General features: G+C 36.2%; 1 protein-coding gene across 1 annotated transcript in view; it reads left to right on the top strand.

Moving 5' to 3' along the window:
* The first annotated feature begins 9444 nt into the window (after window positions 1–9444).
* LOC139719423 (uncharacterized) overlaps window positions 9445–18573 on the top strand; it is a 45617-nt gene continuing 36488 nt past the window's right edge. Inside the window, exon 1 of the mRNA XM_071630839.1 lies at window positions 9445–9532. Within this exon, the coding sequence (XP_071486940.1) occupies window positions 9445–9532 (88 nt within the window). The remainder of the gene's footprint in view (window positions 9533–18573) is intronic.

Genomic DNA, 18573 nt, shown 5'->3' with positions numbered 1-18573 from the left:
ACACACACACACACACACACACATGTAAAAACAAATGGATATTTATTGAATATTTGTGTGCCGGGATACATCTAGGGCTGTGATGTCATCATCTCATCAATTTACATAAAATGTAATTACTGCTAGGTTTTTCTTTTTAAATACACCTTAAAATTGAAGGCATTATTTACCATTTGCAGATGAAACAAAGACTCCACTTCAAAATAGTTCAAAAATGTAAGATAGGGATAGAAACAACCAATGTAAAAATGCTAATCATATAATCAAAAATATAAATACACAAAATGTGAAAAATAGTTACAAAATGATAATTTTTTTTTTCCAGAATAAACCATCTACAGTTATGGTTTATCGAGAGAAATAGTGATATCTCCTTATATTTTAGGCTTTATTGCATATTTTTTTTTTTTGGTTGTGGTGGTGGTAGGATGTTTTGTGATACAACTTACCTATACATACTGTATATATATGCATCAAATGTGATAACTTGAGTATTTTTTAAATCAGTGCTCCCAGTTGTAAACATTGCATTGACCTGTTGAGGATGAGTCCCGTGTAAACTTGGGCAGGTGTTTATGGGAAATGTGTGTTGTAGCAAAATCAGTCCATCCTCAACTGGTTAAGATGCCCACAAACTATTTGATAGAATTTCTGTAATAATTAATGCCAATATAGTATCATTCTGTTTATTTGATTTTACTCTTTTTAGTGAAGCCAACTTATTACTTTAAAATTGAATTTTACGGTATTAACTTATCCTGAGAATGTTTGGGGTTTTTTTGCAGCTAAATTACAGGAAACAAAAATAGAATGGTTGGGTTCGTTCCAGAATCTGAAGGCTAGCAGTTGTCAGATGTTATGTATGAGCACCGTTTGTTCGCTTGTGCACACTTAGTTAGACACAGGAGTTCGTAGCTGTGCACAGCTCCTGGGGAACAACAAATAATTTACTGTCGACAGTTTACGACTACCGAACATTGGTGTGAAATTTGCTTGGCTGGATTCAATGATCTGGACAACTTGATTGCGTATAATCATACTTGGCTCATAGTCCCATTATGCAGCTCAAACACAGCGGAAGAATCTCTGCGCTCCGTTAGGGTTGACTGTTACCACGGTGACCTGTAAGCATACACAGATTCACAGATGGGCAATTCTATTCTAACTGGCCACCACTTGTCAGTGTAGTTGTATGTATTGGTATAGGCAGCTAGTTCAATAAAGATCGCAGATGGATTTCAGTCTTTTAAAGGGGAATTCCAGACCATTTACAATTTAAAAGTCTGGTTTTGCTAGCAGAACTGTGAAAATTTGATCAAAATGGAATAGAATGTAGGAAAGTTATGAAATTGTGAAATTTTGCTAATTTTTTTCCGAGCAGTCTTGGAAGAGTTAGTTAAATAGGTAAATGACCAAGATGATTGTCATCACCTTACTATCATCTTATTGATCATGCACACACACACACACACACACACACACACACACACACAAAGAATTTACAAAAATTACCTATTTGAGATTGAGGTCTGTATGTTTCATTGACAGGACACAAGATTTGTGACACAGCTCTTGTATGTAAAATTGATTGCAGACAACAATTTGTTTGGAGACTCATTTGAGTATGTAGCATTCCAGTATGATTAGAAATTCACAACAGAAATGAGGTAATAAACATTTTGTGTGTGTGTGTGTGTGTGTGTGTGCATGTGTGTGGCAGTATAAAACCCCTCTTTTCATTCATCCATTTATTCATTTACCTTCCATCTCCAATAGAGACATAAATTTGATATTATTTTACAGAAAATGAATGCATATTAACATGATGTACAAGGAACAAAAGTATGCAATATTATTAATAAGGAAGGTTACATTGGGCAGATTGCCTAAGAAGCAATGCTTGAAGCTGGGAGAGCACCTCCCTGCTTGAGAAGGGTGCTTTCCCTTCAAACTCTTGTGGTTGTAACACCAGATTTAGAAGCCAGATAAACCATTTCCAGGATTTACCGTACATTGTATACTTACATAACCAATCGTGAGAGGAGGATGTTAATGAGGATTTCATGGTATTTTGTAGCACCCCTGCTATCAGGAGTCTACCATACTTTTTGCCAACCTCTGTTCTGTTTCCTGGATATTGCCCATAGATATATATTCTGGATTTATTTGAGTGAGGGAGGTGGGAAGAGTAGGCCTCCACCACGATGAAGACACATGCCAACCGCTCCAAGCAAGATAGCATCTCCAAACAACACTCTGCGGCTGCAAGTGGTGTGTGGTGTGAGGTTCAAACTGCCTGCAGTGAAACCGAAGAATTTTTTTGGGTTGAAATTCAAAACTTTCTCATTTCCTCCTGTGAAAGGGGAAATAATGTCATGAAAGTAGGCCTGCCTGTTTAGATTGGAGAGTCGAGTGTAATTAGATGAAACCCTTTTATTTTCTAGGCAGGCCACATGAATTCCTAACGCAATTGTTTGGTCTAGACATAAATAGAACTTTCTTTTGGAAATCATTATAAGCAAGTTGCAGTTTCTCTCTTTTTTCTTTTTCTTTTTTTTACCAGTCTTGGGGATTTTATTACACATCACATCACCCATCTGAATAAAAAGTGTGTAGTACTTCCACTACTCTGTGATAACCATGTAAACTAAATATGCTTTGAATAGCTATATATTGTTTTTCAAGTGACTAAGAGTGTCAAGTAGGGGGTGATGAATTTTTTTTTTGATGAATAGATGTTATATATTAATACATATTTCATTATTTATCTATTAATGGCATTCTGCAAAACATGCTTTATTTGATAATGGAAACATATGAACCTTACATTTCTCTTGTTCCAACTACCTAGTATGAAGTAAGTTCTAAAATGAAATCTTTTGCAAAATGATGATTTTTGCCAAAGCAGTTCAAAGTACACATTCTACTAATAAAGAATTAGGTCAAGGGAGAATGACTTTCATAATATGATTGATAGATTGTCGGCATTATTCTAAAGAACTTGATGAGAAAAATTGGGAAATTGCCATTTTGAATTTATGCTACCGAATAGAGAGACTGAGCATCTCATTTTTGTTTTTTATCTGCTAGCATTTACATTGTAAATGGGGGAGGGTTGCTCATGCAATAATGCATTAAATATGGAAAACTAAGTTGTTTCAGATTTTGTTGTTTTCTACTGAAATATGTTTGAGACATGATGGTGTATCATCATAACAAAGAAAGAAATTAAGATGAAAGATTAATGCTTAAATTTCTTGTTCATTTTCATGAGGTGATGACAGCATTTGTAGTTGTAGTAATCACAACCAATATCTTTCCTTTCTGAGAAACATTAATTTTAAAATGCCATAACTCTTGGTATTTATTTTAGTATATTGAAACCTCCACACCCTTGCCTTTGTTATTTTACTTTATATGTAAAAGCTGATTAACATGGACTTGGTTTTCTTTTTAAAGGAGAACTGCTGAAGGTTTAGAGTTGTTGCCAATGAAAAGAATATATAGTGAAACTAAAAGAGTGTCATTAAAGTAGGAAAGATGAGGAGGTTGTAGAATTTTACAGCTTCATGTGTTTTCAATAATCAGTACTGTTGATCATAATCACATCTAAAGAGGAAATCTACCCCAACATAAACAGTTAAAAAAAAAGAGAAAAGTATTTCCTACAGAATGATACAAAAATGACAAAAATCGAATAAGAAATAAGGAAGACATTACAATTTCAAATTTTACATTTTTTCGGAAAACATTTCTTGACTAGTCCTTATGAATATTCAAATCAGCAAGTTGACAACGCCATGCTCTCACAATTTCTTGTTAATTTCATAATACAGAAATGACAAAAATCTCATATTTCAGCTGAATAAACATAAAACTTGTATTTAAACCACTCAAAATTAAACAGAACAAAATGTTACCTCTGTTTTGTATAGAAACATGCATGTTTTTATTTGTATTAGCTAAGAATAAAATTGTTTCTGAATTTCATATATTACATACATGAAAAATTGTGTTTGTATGACATCAACTCGTTCTTTTGAATATTCATAAGGACTTGTCAAGAAATGTTCTCTGAAAGAATGTGAAATTTCAAAATGTCATATCTTATTTTTTTATCTGATTTTTATAATTTTGTGTCATCCTGTAGGGGATATTTTTCTCTTTCTTTTGAAGTTTATTTTTGTGGTGTGGATCTCCTCTTTAAGTATAAAATTATTCTGTTGTAATGATTTGCTTTCAAAGCCTTACAATCCTTGTGAAGGTTTGGACATGTGATAGAAAGCCCATGATTCATCTTCATATGGCAAGGATTCAGCACTTTTAATTCCCCATTTTGGAAAAAAAGATATTGTCAAGATAGACATTAAAACAGTCTTCAATGATTATTTTGTTTTGATATTTTTTTAAATAAAATATGTGAACAAACCTATGAGGTGTTACCATCCTCTGTGCAAACATGTTTTTTATTCAAACACAGACGTACAGTGCCTTCTGTTATAGATATTTAGCAAATACCAGTTTAGTATTGGAATTTGAATCAAGTGAATTCACGAGCACGTCGTGCCCTAAGGAGCCATCTTCTGCAACAACATTTTTACATCATTGGAGAGTGAAAGTGAAATCAATCTCTTTAGGAATGACAGCCAGTTCGTATTTATCCTTGGGAAATCATTGTTTTCATTAACATTTTTTTCCAGAATACATATCCGAACAACATTCCAAGATCTCCATGGAAGAGTACAAGGAAGTGACATTTGTCAGGTGCAATAATGTGTCAAATTATCAATTGAATGTTCTCCAAGTAAAGATGGGGGGGGGGGGGGGGGCTGTGGTGCATATTCTGTGTACAGTTGAACCTCTCTTATCTGGACAAGTCGGGACCGGGGCTCATCCGGATAAGGGATTTGGCCGGATACGGGAGACTCAATGCTTTATACATGTACATAATATACATACACATGTACAGTAGCCCATTGTAGTACCACATGCAGTAATGTGTATACTGCAACCTTTTCATTGTTACACTCAGTAACAGACCCCAAAATAGAGGTTCGTGTTTGCAAGAATGAAATCATTTTCTTTTATAAATTCTTGGGATTATTTACTTAAATAACTATTAAGAAATGTATCAAGTATATGTAATTCATGTGTGTTTGTGTAGGAGTTCTCAAGGAGTTGGGAATCCCCCTTTCCTCCCGTAATTATTTAAAAAAAAATCACGGCGAGATTACGTCCGGATAATAGAGAGATCCGGATAAAGCCGGAGGCCGGATAAGAGAGGTTCAACTGTACTTTGTAAATTTATTAATTAGCACTACTTCACACATGTATGCATGCACCCACATGCCCATTTGCATATTACACACTATTCCAGATCTACCATACAGGATTTGTAGAAAGAAAGGAATGGTGCTGCATTTCATCAAATATGTGATATTTATTTAAAAGATGAAAAGAAGAGATTGTATTTATATTGTACGTGTTTGAATAGAGTCCAACAGATTTTAATGGTTGCACCAGATTTTTGACTTGTAACACATCTTATGCGGAGTGTTTTATTATTCTCATTTTATGTGTTCTAGATCCAACACAATTACTGGTAAAACACACAAAGTCAAACTCACAGCAGATCTCACTAGTTTCCTATGGATATGGTTCAGTTAAAGACACTCGGTCGTGGCGAGTGGTTTGTGCGGCACGGAGACGAACGCAACACGCTGCCTCCCCCATTCTGTATCAAATGTAGTGACCCCCGAATGAGAATAGCGCTGGCTCAATGGGTCAGCGAAAATACGGTAGGCTACAAGAGAGCTCCCTGTGCTTATCTCCTAACCCAAAATGGCTGTCCCGAGAGCTTCCGAATGGACGCACACTCTCAATGCGCATGCGCATGAAGAGAGGCCAAAAGAGCCACACGTCTTCTGGCCTCTCTCCTCCAATCACCGCAGCTCGCGGTGACAATATTTGTGTATGATGCGTACACACACACGCACACACACACACACACACACACACGCCGCAGCGTCTTCTGGCCTCTCTCCTCCAATCACCGCAGCTCGCGGTGACAATGTTTGTGTATGATGCGTACACACACACGCACACACATACACTAAAACTTGTCTCAGTGGTAGCATTACACAAACTTCGGTCGTTCGGAGTTTACGTACCACTACCATTAGGGATGGCGATCGGCTGCCTTTAAATGGATCTAAACCCTTGTTAATCATGAGCTTAGGGGTGGGTTACAGCTCCTTCTGCTCCTTGGCACAGGTTCGGAATGCAATTTGAGATGATCTATCATTGACTGTTTGCTCAGCGATCAGCCTCCTGAGGTGCAGTGTTTGATAAAGTGCAGGATGTTTCGTTCAACTATAGCGATTGAGCCATGTTCTAAGAAGAGAGACATAAACCCATAAACCCAGAAACATGAGATTGCTATGGCTACAATTATCATCATTCCCATGATTAAACACATTTCAATACCCACTATCCAAACTGTTTGCAAAGGCCTTTCAGATCAAATTTCTTGAGTTGTTGCATTTATCATTGCTATTTTGAGTCCAGAGGGAGACCTTACTGCGTAGCTCCATTGCAAAGTCCTCATTTTGCAATAAAACTCTTCCAATTTTCATTAACCCCGTAGTCCCAGAGACAACATTTCTATGGTTTGGTGTTTTACCTTTCAATTTAAAGGGATGGTACTGTTTTGGTTGAGATGGGGCCTGAGATAGGGTTTCAAGTTTCCAACTTTTTTTTCAAAGGGAATTACAGTTTTGGTTGAGACCTAACTTGAGGTTTCTAACATTTTTTTTGGTGAGAGGATGAGAAACCTCTTTTGAAATATGAAAGAGCATACGATTCTAAGAGGAATTCAAATCTTATATGATGAAAATCGATTTAGAAATGGCTGAGATATTCAAAAACAAAGTGAAACAAAGAAATCCTAATATTTTAAGTTGGGTCCCACCTTTTATTAGGATCACTTTGTTTTGCATATCTCAGCCATTTCATAACCAATTTTCATCAAATAAATTTGAATTCCTCTTAGAATTTGGACTATTAGGTTATTGAAGGTTAGAAGAGTTTTATTGCAAAACTGGCTTAAATATCACTTTGTAACATTTTAAGTGAGTCTTTCATTAAGGTAGACCAAAGTAAAACCTTTCCAGTGATACCTCACTTGATGAATAACAAGGAATATTCTTGAAAGTTATGATGAAGAATGTCGCAAATTTTCTCCTAATATTCTTTGTATTTGTTTAAGCAGCTTAAATTTCAAATATCTTAAATAAGCAAAAATTGAGTTAACTCATTTTGTGTTCAAACTCAATTTGTTTTTGACAAACTTAATCATCTCGGGTTTGTATACAACTTCCACTTTACTGCCTAGGTTGTTTGTACTACGAGATGTACGAGACCTCAAGTTGATTTGACATTAATGTTTATTTTGATGAGACCTTGGAGAGGAAAGACAGTTTGAAAATGATGTGATTTTCAGCCAGGGAAATATCGTAATAGAAATGGGAGATATTCTTGTCATTTGTTTCTCTCTCAACTAAAGTAGTCTCAAATCTAAGTCTTTTATGTTTGCTTGTGTTTGTTGGGTGTTTTTTATACTTGTCTGCAGTGAAGGCCAGTATGATGTATTTTGAAGTAAAAACCTAATCCATATGTAAATCCAGCAGAGCACTTGAAATGAGAATGGAGTTATCCAGCAGAACAGTAGTAATGGGAATTAAATTTTGACATAGAATAGTAAAGCTATGTGATTATAAAGTTTCAGATATTTTCACATCAACAGATTTGATGAGTTGATGATATTATCCCATACAGTTAACCTATTATTGTGTGAAGAATGACATTTTTATAGAAATCATGTTGTTGGTTTTTTTGTGTGTATAATGGTGTAGCAGCTACATACCCTACTTTGCCTTAAAAGTCGTCTCGCTCGAAATTCTTCTTGCTTATTTCAACTCCACACTTATTTCATGCCAAGGTTATATAAGTTATTCCTTTCTGCCTGTTCAAAAGAGGAAATGATAAGGTTTTTGTATTGACTCATCAGCAGGAGAACTATGGGGAATATCATACAAAGTTTTCTTTAATGATGATGTTGCCCTTTTCAATGGCCCACAGTCTATTGGCAGTGATAATGATATATATCAAAGAAAGATTGTTGGATGGAAGGTTGTATTGAATCATTGGTGTTTTAAAGGGATGAGTATTATTGTTTTGGTTGAGATGAGGAATCAGCTTGAACTTTTTGCAAGATAATTATGAAACCACTTGATATAAAATGTTAAAGAGCATCCCATTCTAAGAGGAATTCATAGTTTGCTTGATGAAAATTGGATTTGAAATAGGGCCTAGCTGAGATATCCTAAAACAAAGTAAAACAAAGTGATCCTAATAAAAGGTCATGGGTCCACCTTTTATTAGGATTGCATTGTTTTGAATTTCTCAGTCATTTCAAAACCAATTTTCATCAAATGAACTTTAAATTCCTCTTAGAAATGTATGCTCATTCATATTTCATTAGAGGTTTCTCCATTATCTCTCAAAAAAGTTGGAAACCTGAAGCTCCATCTCAAACGAAACTATACCATCCCTTTACAGTATCTTATAAGGATCAGATGGCAAATTACCGGTAATTAATGGCCTGTTAAAAATGAATTAGTTCCATGATAACAAGATTTCAAATGCATACAGTTTTGGACTACTGCTCAGTGATCAAGTTTGTCCTGTAGAAACCAACAATGTGCAATGATTACTCAAATAAATTTCTTGACTAAGCTGTCACCAGTAGGCAAGAATTCTCTTTGTGTTGTGCTTGTAAACAGCAACCATATCAGCTGTGACTGCTTGTTTGTGTTTTTAGAAACTGGGGGGGGGGGGGTATCTAAGTGGTCAGACTTTACTATCAGATGCTTATCAGCTGTGTACATCTGCTCTTTTACTCCCCAATTCTTACTTTCTTTTTTTCAGGAGCTGTGAGGGGAAGTGAGTGCAAGAGTGACCTCTGGGTCGCTGGAAATCCATCTGCTATCAGGAAGTGGATTCTTGGACATTGGCTTGCTGCCAGGGAGCCTTCTGGTCCCATTCAGCTGACTGTGTTGAGCTTGAGAGCTGCCAAGGGGAGGTGGAGCACATACAAATACAGGACACCTACACACACCCATACACTTCACTGCCTGGCTCGTGTGCACACACACAACAATATACACACATACAAAACACGCACATACACATACACATGCAGGCTTTCATGTGCGCACGCAATTCATATTCATTTTTCGTCATTGGAGGGCGCAAAGAGCTTGGCAATTGGAAGCAGAGTCGATTTGAAGTGGGCGGAGTCTTGTGCAACTTTTTGCAGCTGGGTGTCGTCTCCTGGAGCAGGACTGGTCCACTGGATGTTTCCCCCGAAAACTCTCAGACAAAATGGGTGAGACTGGTGTAGTTCCTGGCCTAGGGATAATCCTGCTACTCATTTTGATGACCTCTATCCAGCTGGTGGCTGGAATTGAAGGTAAGATGGTAACAACATTAAATTTACAATTTGCAGATGAAACAATAACTCAGCTATAGTGCTTCAAAATGTGACCCTGCACCTCAAAACAAACAAAAAGTCGCCAGACATGAATTTTTAGTTAAGACCATATTCTGAAAGGGCAGACTTTAAGCTTTAAAATGATGTATAACTCAAATCAAATGGACTAAATAATCTAATCTAAATATTGGAAAGAAAGCACAAACTCAGGAAAAGTGTGAACTGAGAAAAGAGGCTCCGAAGTACAATGTCTATTCAAGCGCTTAATCTTTACCAAACCGTGCTGGCTGTGCGATGAAAGGGACAAAAAACAGGAAGTAAACCACCAGAGTAACAACAATGAAGGGATTATCAGATTAAACTGAAATTAAGCATGCCTCATTAACACATTCTGTCCATGATCAATGCCAACTTTCAAAGCAGAAGCACTATCCTTTCAAAAGTTATTACAGTTGAAAGTGAAGAGTGTGGACAAGGTTTTTCAGAAATGAAAAAGGGATTCTAAAGACACACCAAATCACACTATTCTACCAAAAATGTTTGAGATAAACTGCTAAAAAAACACACTTTCCTGCTGGTTTTATGATACCAAATTTTAGCATAATGTAAAAGAAGACCCGCTCTTTCAGAAAATATGAAAAAGTCAAGTTCGGCTAGATTGACCCATTTCACTTATTTTCAGTCCTCACGCAAAATCAGTGTGTGCGACTTTATGTTCGTTTTGAGGTGCACGGTCACAAATGGTTCTAAAATGTGAGTTTGGGATAGAAAAAAAAAGCACCCCAAAAATGTCAAAGGTATTGTTTACTGTTGGAAGTAGTGATTTTAAAAAATGTTTGAGTTATTACAATTGTATTTATTCATATGTGTAGGTCAGTTGCCTCACAAAACATCCTACCATATTAAACATTTTTGAAATAAAGCCTAAAATATAAGGAGATATTGCTCTCTTTCAAATATTTCACACCTGTTGATGGTTTAGTCTAGACACATTTTTATTTAATATAACTATTGTTCACATTTTGTATATTTAACATAACATTATTTGTGCTGATTCATATTTTTACATTGGTTGTTTCTATCCCTGTATAACTCACATCTTAGCACTATTTTGAAGCACTAAAGCTGGGTTTTTGTTTCATCTGCAAATGGTAAATAGGCCTAATGCCATTTGCAGATGAAACAAAAATTCAGTTATAGTGCTTCAAAAGGGTTCTGAAATGTGAGTTAGGGATAGAAAACAATGTAAAACTGTAAATCAGTATAATAAATTTGTTGCTAAATAAAAGTATACAAAATGTGAACAATATAGTGATTTTATAATTGTTTTTAGAATGAACCATCTATAGTTATGTTTTATTGAGAAAAATAGTGATTTATATGTCCGTATGAATAGGCTTCATTGTGAAATTTTTATATGGTAGGATGCTTTATGATACAACTGACCTACACAATGTGCATAAAATGTGATACCTCGAATATTTTCAAATCACTGCTCCCAATGGTAAACAATAGAGGCATTTACTTTGAAAGCATACAAAACAAAACAAAAGCCACAATGGGATAGAAAAAACTTGCCTCTATGCAAAATTTACCTGTGTCTTTGAGTATATAGTGGGCAGGCAAGAGTGGTTGTGTCAATGGTGAATGTCAAGTGACAAAAAAAGCGAAACACGGCTGTGTTTATCTAAAAATTTTCTGAGGCAGAATCACGATCCTAATGTGTTTGAGCCATTTTAGGCTGTTAGGGAAATGCAACCTTGTTTTCAAATGCATTTAGAAACACCGATTTGAAATGGCAGTAAAAGGGCGTTTTGAAACACGTTTTAGACCACGATTGGGTTTCTGCAGGTAGATAAATGCAGTACCATTTCGAAATGCATTTATATCTCATGGTCAACTCTCAGCTGTTACTGGTTGTGTTTTTGTACCCATTATTTGTGTGAATAATGAGGCATGTTTGGTGGTACACAGCTGACCTGTACTTCCCAGTCGGATGGCGCAAAGCAGCTGTGCTTTAACACTTGAATCGTGATTGTATGATGGTTGAATAAATGCTGCATCCTGAGAATCGCGTTTTCAACCATGTTTGCAAACACCGTTCCAAATGCATTTTGAAACGTCGTTCCCTCTCTCAAGTTAGATAAATGCAGCCTATAAAACGGGCGAACCTTGGAGAGAGCATTCACATGGACAAAGTTTTTAAAAACTTCACTCTTGAGGAGGATTCTTCATTTTTGGTTTTCTTTGCTCACACTTATACCGGTAGTTGCCTAGCAACTTCTGATGGAAAACTGGAATGGACAAAAATTAATGGCTTCTACAGAGCACAGTGACAGTGCCCATAATTGAAACCCATTACCTTTATTGAGAAACTCCCATAGGCTTTGCATAGTAATATAGGTTGCAGTAGGCAGTTGGTTCAGATAACATTTGATATTAAAAGCTCTGAAAAAGAATGTCCTTTTTTTTGGGGGGGGGGAGGGGAATTATAACTTCACTTTTTTAGGTTGTCCTTCCTTGCATGCTTTCTTTGTTTATGTAGCATCTAATTCTGTCATAAACTTGTATGAAATTACACAAAAAAAGCATGTCAAAGTGATTGTAGGGCCTATATAACACCTGCTCTTTTGCTCCCACAATTGCTACTCTCTATTTTCCAGTTGCCAGTAATACTTGAGAGCAGATAAACAATTCAAATAGTCAATAGTCAACAAAGATGTCTTTTTTTTTCATTAGTCCATCTGCTTCAGATCTTTATATTACAAATTAAAGGGTTAGTATACTATAGGTTGAGATGGAACTTCAGGTTTTCATCTTTTTAGTGAGAAAATGAGAAACCTCTCATGAAATATGAAAGAGCACAGTTCTAAGAGGAATTTAAAGTTTATTCGATGAACATCAGTTCTGGAAACAAAGATGTCCTAATAAAAGTGGATATCTCAGCCATTTCAACACCAATTTTCATCAAGTAAACATTGAATCCCCTCATAGAATTATATGCTGTTCAACATTTCATGAAGTGATTTCTAAGTATCTTGCAAAAAGTTAACAGCTGAGCCTCATCTCAACCAATACTATACCATCCCTTCAATTTGATATAAGCTATAACTTCAGTTGCAGGATGTTCGATGGTATGTTTTCTGGTAATTTAGGAGGATAGAAATAAATAAATACATGTGAAATTAGGAAATTTGATTCCCAGCTTCTGCTTTCACAATGGAAGTCAAATGATGAAGGCAATATTTCCTGCTATGGTTAGAAACGAATTGAAAAATATTTCCTATGCGAGAGAATTAAAGCTCAATTATGGTACTCAGCAAGGACTCAAAATTCATCTTTGCTTGCAACACTCAAAATTTATCTTGTACTACTTGGAATTTGCTTGCAATATACCGGAAAGCTCTACTAAGATACCTGTATGGCTGTTGTGAATTGCTGCGATGTTGACTTTTCTATTTATTATTATTTTATTAGATCAAATGTAAAATATCATGTAGCACCCATGATCAGGTAAGCGATGAGACTGAGTACTTCCTGTGAACCTTTTTGGTTAATATTTTGCATTTTTTGCCAGTACCCATGTTGTGGAGAGACTCATACGTATTCATGAGTTTGTCAGGAAACACGAGAGTGTGTGAGATCTGATGCCATACAATGCTACACCATTATATCGTATATCTGGACATTGTGTCTGAATGCTCTCGTATCCATATATATCAAATATCAATTGATGAATATTTGCTACAATAACTTGCTGTGTCTGAAAACGCTTTCCGTGACTGCATGAGAAATAGGCAACATCCCAGTTGATGGCAGGCTGCAGTCGAATTGCCCTATTTTGTACCCTACACAGTGCCATGATCAAAATTGCAGTGAGAATTGGTTTCAGACGATCATATGACAAGGATCTGCCAAGTGAGATCCTTTGAAAGAGGTTACAATTTCTCAGAAATAGGAATTTTATATCATTTTTTTTACTTCTCTCCTGAAGTAGAGAAGTACTTTTAGAATTAATTAGAATTAATAGAGAAGTACTTCCTTAAAGATATTGGACTGACAAGTTTATTTCAAAGTGTACAAAACTAGCTAAACACTTATTTACCAGCATTACAACTTGAAACAGGAATATCTACTGGTTATAGAATTTGATAGGAACGATGGAAAAAACTAAGACTAACAAGGATTTTGATGAAAATTAAATATCAAAGGTCGTCATTCAATGGCCAGGCATGTCGGTTCCTGCAATTACTTCACTCACTCAGATTAAGATTACCTAGGTACGGTACCTAAACCAAGAACTGAATACTGTATACGCCGTTATTTTCGCGAGGGTTTTATTTTCGCGAATTTCGCGAGCTTCAGGCTGATCGCGAAATTAAAGACACGCGAAAATATTACCCCGTCATACCTTATGTGCAAATTTATGACAAAATGCATCCAACACCGGCCGGATCAGAACGCGGCTGTTATACCGGCCAGTACGTACACATACTATGTACCAGTACGTACGCTACGGTGCGACCGATTGTGGAAGTGCAGTACAATGCTAAACATGCATTAAAATGTGCAACCTCTGTGCTACGTTACCCTTCGCGAACGAACACCGACTCGACGTGGTTGGGTGAGGCCTAGGGATGCATGTAGCCCTACCAGACGCCGTGTGCGCAGGGCCGTGTATGCTTAGGATACATGTTAGCCCGTGCAGATGCCATGCGCTAACGCGACACCCCTGTACAGCGACAGGGACGTGTATGATGATACGATGCATGTAAAACTTTCGCTAGCGCTAGCGCAGTTCTGAAACTTTGTCGTCTATCTATTTGTTGCAACATTTGGTAGGTACTGAGTACTTGTGATGAATGTGAATGCCATGTGTGAGTGTCTTGCTGCAAGGTCCCATAATTGTTTCATTTTATAAATCTTCTCCTGTGTCTTTTCTATCTTCATGTTTGGGAAGTCACAATGCAAATGGAAAAACGTTATGAGTACGTTGGCAAGTGTTTGAACGTGTTTCTCGAGACCCTACTACTACTAGTATCAATCGCGAATTTAACAACACGCGAAAATACCTCTGATACCGTGATTCGCGAAAATATCTGTCCGCGAAAATATTGGCATATACAGTATTTGAAAAGATCATTTAATATATGCCGAGGAGTACAATGATCTTCCTTTGGATATAAAGATTTCTCCCTAGTGTCGTTATGTTCAAATCTGAAATAAGTATGGTGTAAGGTTGTTACCCTGTCATTTCAATTTTTATTTGTAAATTAGAAATAATTGTAATTTTTTTTAATCATTACAGGTAATACAGGCTATAATTTGTTTTATTATTCCCAATATTTTCATGAATATACCAGTAATAGATTTGAATACATTACTAGAACCGGAATTTGTCAACACTGACAAATTAGGTGATCCGATCTTTTCGAAAATCAATGATTTGAGTCCTGATCGAAATATTCATGACCATACAGGTTTCATCTGTGTTAACGGGACATTGGCCGTGTGATGTTTGGATTCTCATTTAGAAAAGGGAGTGAGACCTGCCATCTTTGGTACCGAATTCCGTATACACTAACGGAAATACAGAATGAAGTATATTTGACCTTTGACCTCATTTTGCACACCCAAGATGGCGTCTAAGCAAAAGTGATTATTTTATGAAATGATTCTTGTAACATGGTCTTTGCGTGTGCAAAATATGGGAAAGATAGGACATGTATTCACCAAGATACAGGATGAAACATTTAAGACCTTTGACCCTAATTTACATACCCAAGATGGTGTCCGATTAAGTAGTTTGTTATTTTATGAAATAATGTACGTGACATGTACTAAACATGTGCAAAATATGGGATTGATAGCCATTGTTGTTGTTTATCTATTGCACAGAAAGTAGTAGAAAGAAAGAAAAATAAAGAAAAAATAATGTTATTTTATAGAAATTTGAAGGAGAAGCATAAAAAAAATCAGAAAAAGATAAAGTAAGGAAAGCGAGAGTAAGATTAAAGAAAAAGAAGAAAAAAAGTGTTGAAAAAAATTTAAAAAAAAATATTGGCAGGGGTGAGCCGAACCAGGGACCTTAGGATTACGAGTCGGATGCGCTACGCAATGACCTATTTCATTCTCCATAGGCCCTGTGTATTAAGCAAAATGACGCTGCATCGAAGCCTCGTGCCATTTTCAACCAAGTTTTTGACGTAATGCCGACATCGTATGAAAAAATGGAGGGCACATTCACGATAGCCCAAAGTCTCAGCTACAACATATTAAAATCTGGGAGAAATTCACCGAAGCATAAGTGAGCTAGTGCTCGAAAAAGAGAGTCATGTCAATTTTCACTGCCAGAAAAACTGCTCTCCCATAGAGATAACACGTAAACTGGTCAAATTTGACAATATTACTTTCAATCCATTTTTACGAGGTGATGCCGTCATCCAATCAAAATGTTGTAATTATATTAATGAAAGATCATTTAATAAGCTACAACATACTGAAATCTGGGTGTAAATTGGCCAAGGATAAGTGAGATACGCTCGAGTGCACTTGAAATTTGATGACGTCATTTTGAAAATTTACTTTTTTTACTTTATTAAGAAATTTGATATCTTTTAATCATTTTGCCAGCATCGCCAACCCATGAAATAACATGTCCAACTCATCAGCTTTTAAAATATGTAAAGAAAATGGGGGGTTACCGTCCATCCTGACGAGTAAAATCGGATTTAAAATTGGCGTTTTTTGGGCATCGTTGCACTGTATATTGCCATTGACGCGCGCGCGGAATTTCAACTTTGACGGGCCCGTATGACGTCATATTGAGTCGGATTGACTTGAAACTTGGTGGAAATATTCCTTGACATTTTAGGCATCCGATAAGTGTAAAAAAACGGGAAATTTCCATTGCATATGAGCTGTGTGTGCGAATATGTGCGCGCGCGTATGCGTCTGTCCAATTTTTTCAATTTTTGAAAAAATGCTCTAAATGGTCTGAAACGTGTGCAAAAAAAAATTTGGCTCGATTTGAGCATACAAATATTTCAACGCGCGCGTACGCGCACGTTTTAACAATGCGATGAATTTTGAAAACATGAGTAGAATTCCCTTGAATTGAAATTTACGTGACGTAAATTTCATTGAAAAATTCCATTCCATTAATGAGATATGATTGAAAATGTGTTTTCATATAATGACGTCATAGTGACGTCACGGTTGACTGATCACTCCGATTTTACTTGACCCGTCGTCTTTAGGACATGTTACATATATGGTATAATTTTGACATTGATAGGAAGTGGACTTTCTGAGCTAACCTCTGCACAACTTTTGTCCAGAAATAAAGAAGAAGAATAAAGAATCCGTACAGATACAGAAGGTGATCCGAGAGGATTCTCGGATCACCTAATGAAGGAAGAGGTACCAAACTGGACTTATTGCAATCAATGGGCTCTTTAGTTGGAAAAAAAAAATAGAATTGATCGTGAGTCAGTTGATACATGTGAGGCTAGGTAGTGTAAACTGAGACTCCATGTAGTCTATAACTTGTATTGTAAGCAAAAAACTTGAAATCATTGCACATTAATATATATGTCGCTAAGTGCACATCTCAAAGTGTGAATTAAGTGTCTCTAGAGTCTAGTTCAGTAGAGGGCCCTTGAAGCATGTCACCACGGTGAATGAGATTATCTTTTTTAAAGGGGAAGGCTAGTAACTGATCAGTGGGAATCAGTGGAAATGCTGGGAGATGATTGTTCCAATCCTTATGGGATTCATTCAAGAGTTCATTGTATATCTATTGTTGTGTGAAAATGATTTGCTTCAGAACGGTCTCATATTCAAGTAATGTGCAGTTTAATGCTTCCAGGTTAGCGTCCCTGGTCAGTGACGGGGCATTAATCTGCACATTACTTGAATATGAGACCGTTCTGAAGCAAATCATTTTCACACAACAATAGATATACGATGAACTCTTGAATGAATCCCATAAGGATTGGAACAATCATCTCCCAGCATTTCCACTGATTCCCACTGATCAGTTACTAGCCTTCCCCTTTAACTATATTTGCAGACACTTATTGAGATGCAGTCAGCCCAGACATGTTTATCCTGGCAGAAGAAGTACCACTGACCTAGTATTGACCTGTCACTTTCAGTTTCTTTTCAAAAAATAGAAGCACTTCTCATTTAATTCATATCTTATAGCCATTACTTCAAATGACTGTATACAATTAAACCAAATGGAAGGTAAAGCCAGAAATGGCATTCTTCTGTGTAATTTTAGTGATTTTTTGTTACTCCTCCCTGCTATTTCAGGCTACTGATTATTCATTTATCTCTATCCTTCAGCTAAGATGCCAAAATTATCCATCTTGATTATTAAAAGAAAAAAAATCATTATAATTAGGCTTGTCTGGTGTGTGCGTGACTTTCATGCGATATTGACTCAATTTTAAACGAATGTTATAGTCTGGGTTGAGATGGAGCTTCAGGTTTTCAACCCTTTTCATGATAACTCAGGTATGAGTTCCTTCAATTTGTTTCCCTGTAGAAAAGGAAATTTGTACAAGTCGAAAAAAAGGAACCAGTGGGACTCGAACCTGTCGTCTAGATGACAGTAGATGACAGGTTCAAATCCCACTGGTTCTTTTTTTCTGACATGTTTGTTAAGTTAAAGATCAGCAGTTTAGATCTTAACAAATTTCATTTGTAGAGGGAGACAAATTGAAGAAACCCATACCTGAACCTTCACTCATCTGAATAATATTTTGATTTCATTTAATTAGAAACCTCTTATGAAATATGAAAAGAGCATATAATTCTTAGAGGAATTCAAATTTTATTTGATGAAAATTGGTTTTGAAATGACTGAGATATCTAAAACAGTGTGAAGACCAATCTGGTTAATTAGGATTGTTTTGTTTTACTTTGTCTGTGGACATCTCACCCATTTCAGAACTGGTTTTCATCAAATAAACTTGAAATCATCTTGCAGTTGCACGCTCTTTAACAAATGT

This window comes from Diadema antillarum, unplaced genomic scaffold (genome assembly GCF_040938485.1).
Source record: "Diadema antillarum isolate AM-2024a unplaced genomic scaffold, OU_Dant_1.0 scf00000110, whole genome shotgun sequence".
Classification (NCBI taxonomy): domain Eukaryota; kingdom Metazoa; phylum Echinodermata; class Echinoidea; order Diadematoida; family Diadematidae; genus Diadema; species Diadema antillarum.
This window is presented reverse-complemented; position numbering and strand designations above follow the sequence as displayed.